The following is a 909-nucleotide window of genomic DNA, read 5'->3' as shown; positions in this document are numbered from 1 at the left end:
GATGATGCGGGTGTGATGGTCCGCTTGAATGATTCAGCCAATATTGAGGAGGTCCTGTCGCAGAAAGGGGCGAATTGTTCGTTTGATGCGGCAGGTGACGAATTTATCCTCTCTGCGGATCTGCAATGCTTCGATGGAATGGAGGTTGAGGTACCGAATGAGTTACCTGTTAATTCGGAAGTCGGGCCATCATCGAAGAATACGTCGACACCGATCAGACCGGCGGGTACGGTGGAGGAAGGATTTTCGCACGGGAAGGAGAAGGCTAAGGGGAAGCAGAGTTCAAAGGATTCGTCTGGGGATAAGGAGGTGACCAGGGAAGGGAGTGCGGACTCGACGGAGTCGGTGCTTAGAATCTCTCTACCGTTGGAGGAACCGACGGAACCGGTACCGCCACCGATAAGATTATATGCGAAAAAGGAGGGAGGAAGGAATATCTCTGGAAGCAGTCATAACAGATCGAAGGGTGACAGGTCAGTTGTGTAGAATAAATATTTCTCTCTTGCTGTCCTTATGGCTGGGATTTCTGAAATAGAAAAGTTATTGTGATATAGATTGGGTTTGGGATCACTAGTTTGAGGTTTATGGGGGAGATTTAATAAATATGAAATGAAACTTTAGTAGAATTCGGGGAATCATTTTGGATTGTATTTGTGTTTGTTACAATGTATGGTGATAAATTAATTAATGATTACATGCTCTATGATCTTCAGAAGTTCTAGGAGATAGGGTGGAAATATTCCTTCTCGTAGGACAAGGAAACGGATCAGCGGGGTTGAGGAACCTTGTATTAACAAAGGAACGGGATAACCAGGTGAAGGATCAAGGAAGGGACCGGAGTTATCGACCCAGAGGGATCGGAGTACGCTCTAACATATGGATTCGTTATGTTTGCGCTTAATCTAATAG

General features: G+C 45.4%; 1 protein-coding gene across 1 annotated transcript; it reads left to right on the top strand.

The window, feature by feature from the left end:
* Nucleotides 1-6: 6 nt before the first annotated feature.
* LOC113464362 (uncharacterized) lies at nt 7-897 on the top strand. The gene is made up of 2 exons (XM_026813620.1): nt 7-473; nt 714-897. Exons 1-2 carry the CDS (start codon nt 16-18, stop codon nt 727-729), a joined length of 474 nt encoding a protein of 157 aa, XP_026669421.1. The 5' UTR covers nt 7-15; the 3' UTR covers nt 730-897.
* The last annotated feature ends 12 nt before the right edge of the window (nt 898-909 follow it).

This window comes from Ceratina calcarata, unplaced genomic scaffold (assembly GCF_001652005.2).
Source record: "Ceratina calcarata isolate Rehan_Ccalc_2016 unplaced genomic scaffold, ASM165200v1 scaffold3463, whole genome shotgun sequence".
NCBI lineage: Eukaryota > Metazoa > Arthropoda > Insecta > Hymenoptera > Apidae > Ceratina > Ceratina calcarata.
This window is presented reverse-complemented; position numbering and strand designations above follow the sequence as displayed.

Excerpts from the sequence above, each read along its gene's own strand:
- LOC113464362 (XM_026813620.1), top strand. The coding sequence starts at position 16 with ATGGTCCGCTTGAATGATTCAGCCAATATTGAGGAGGTCCTGTCGCAG.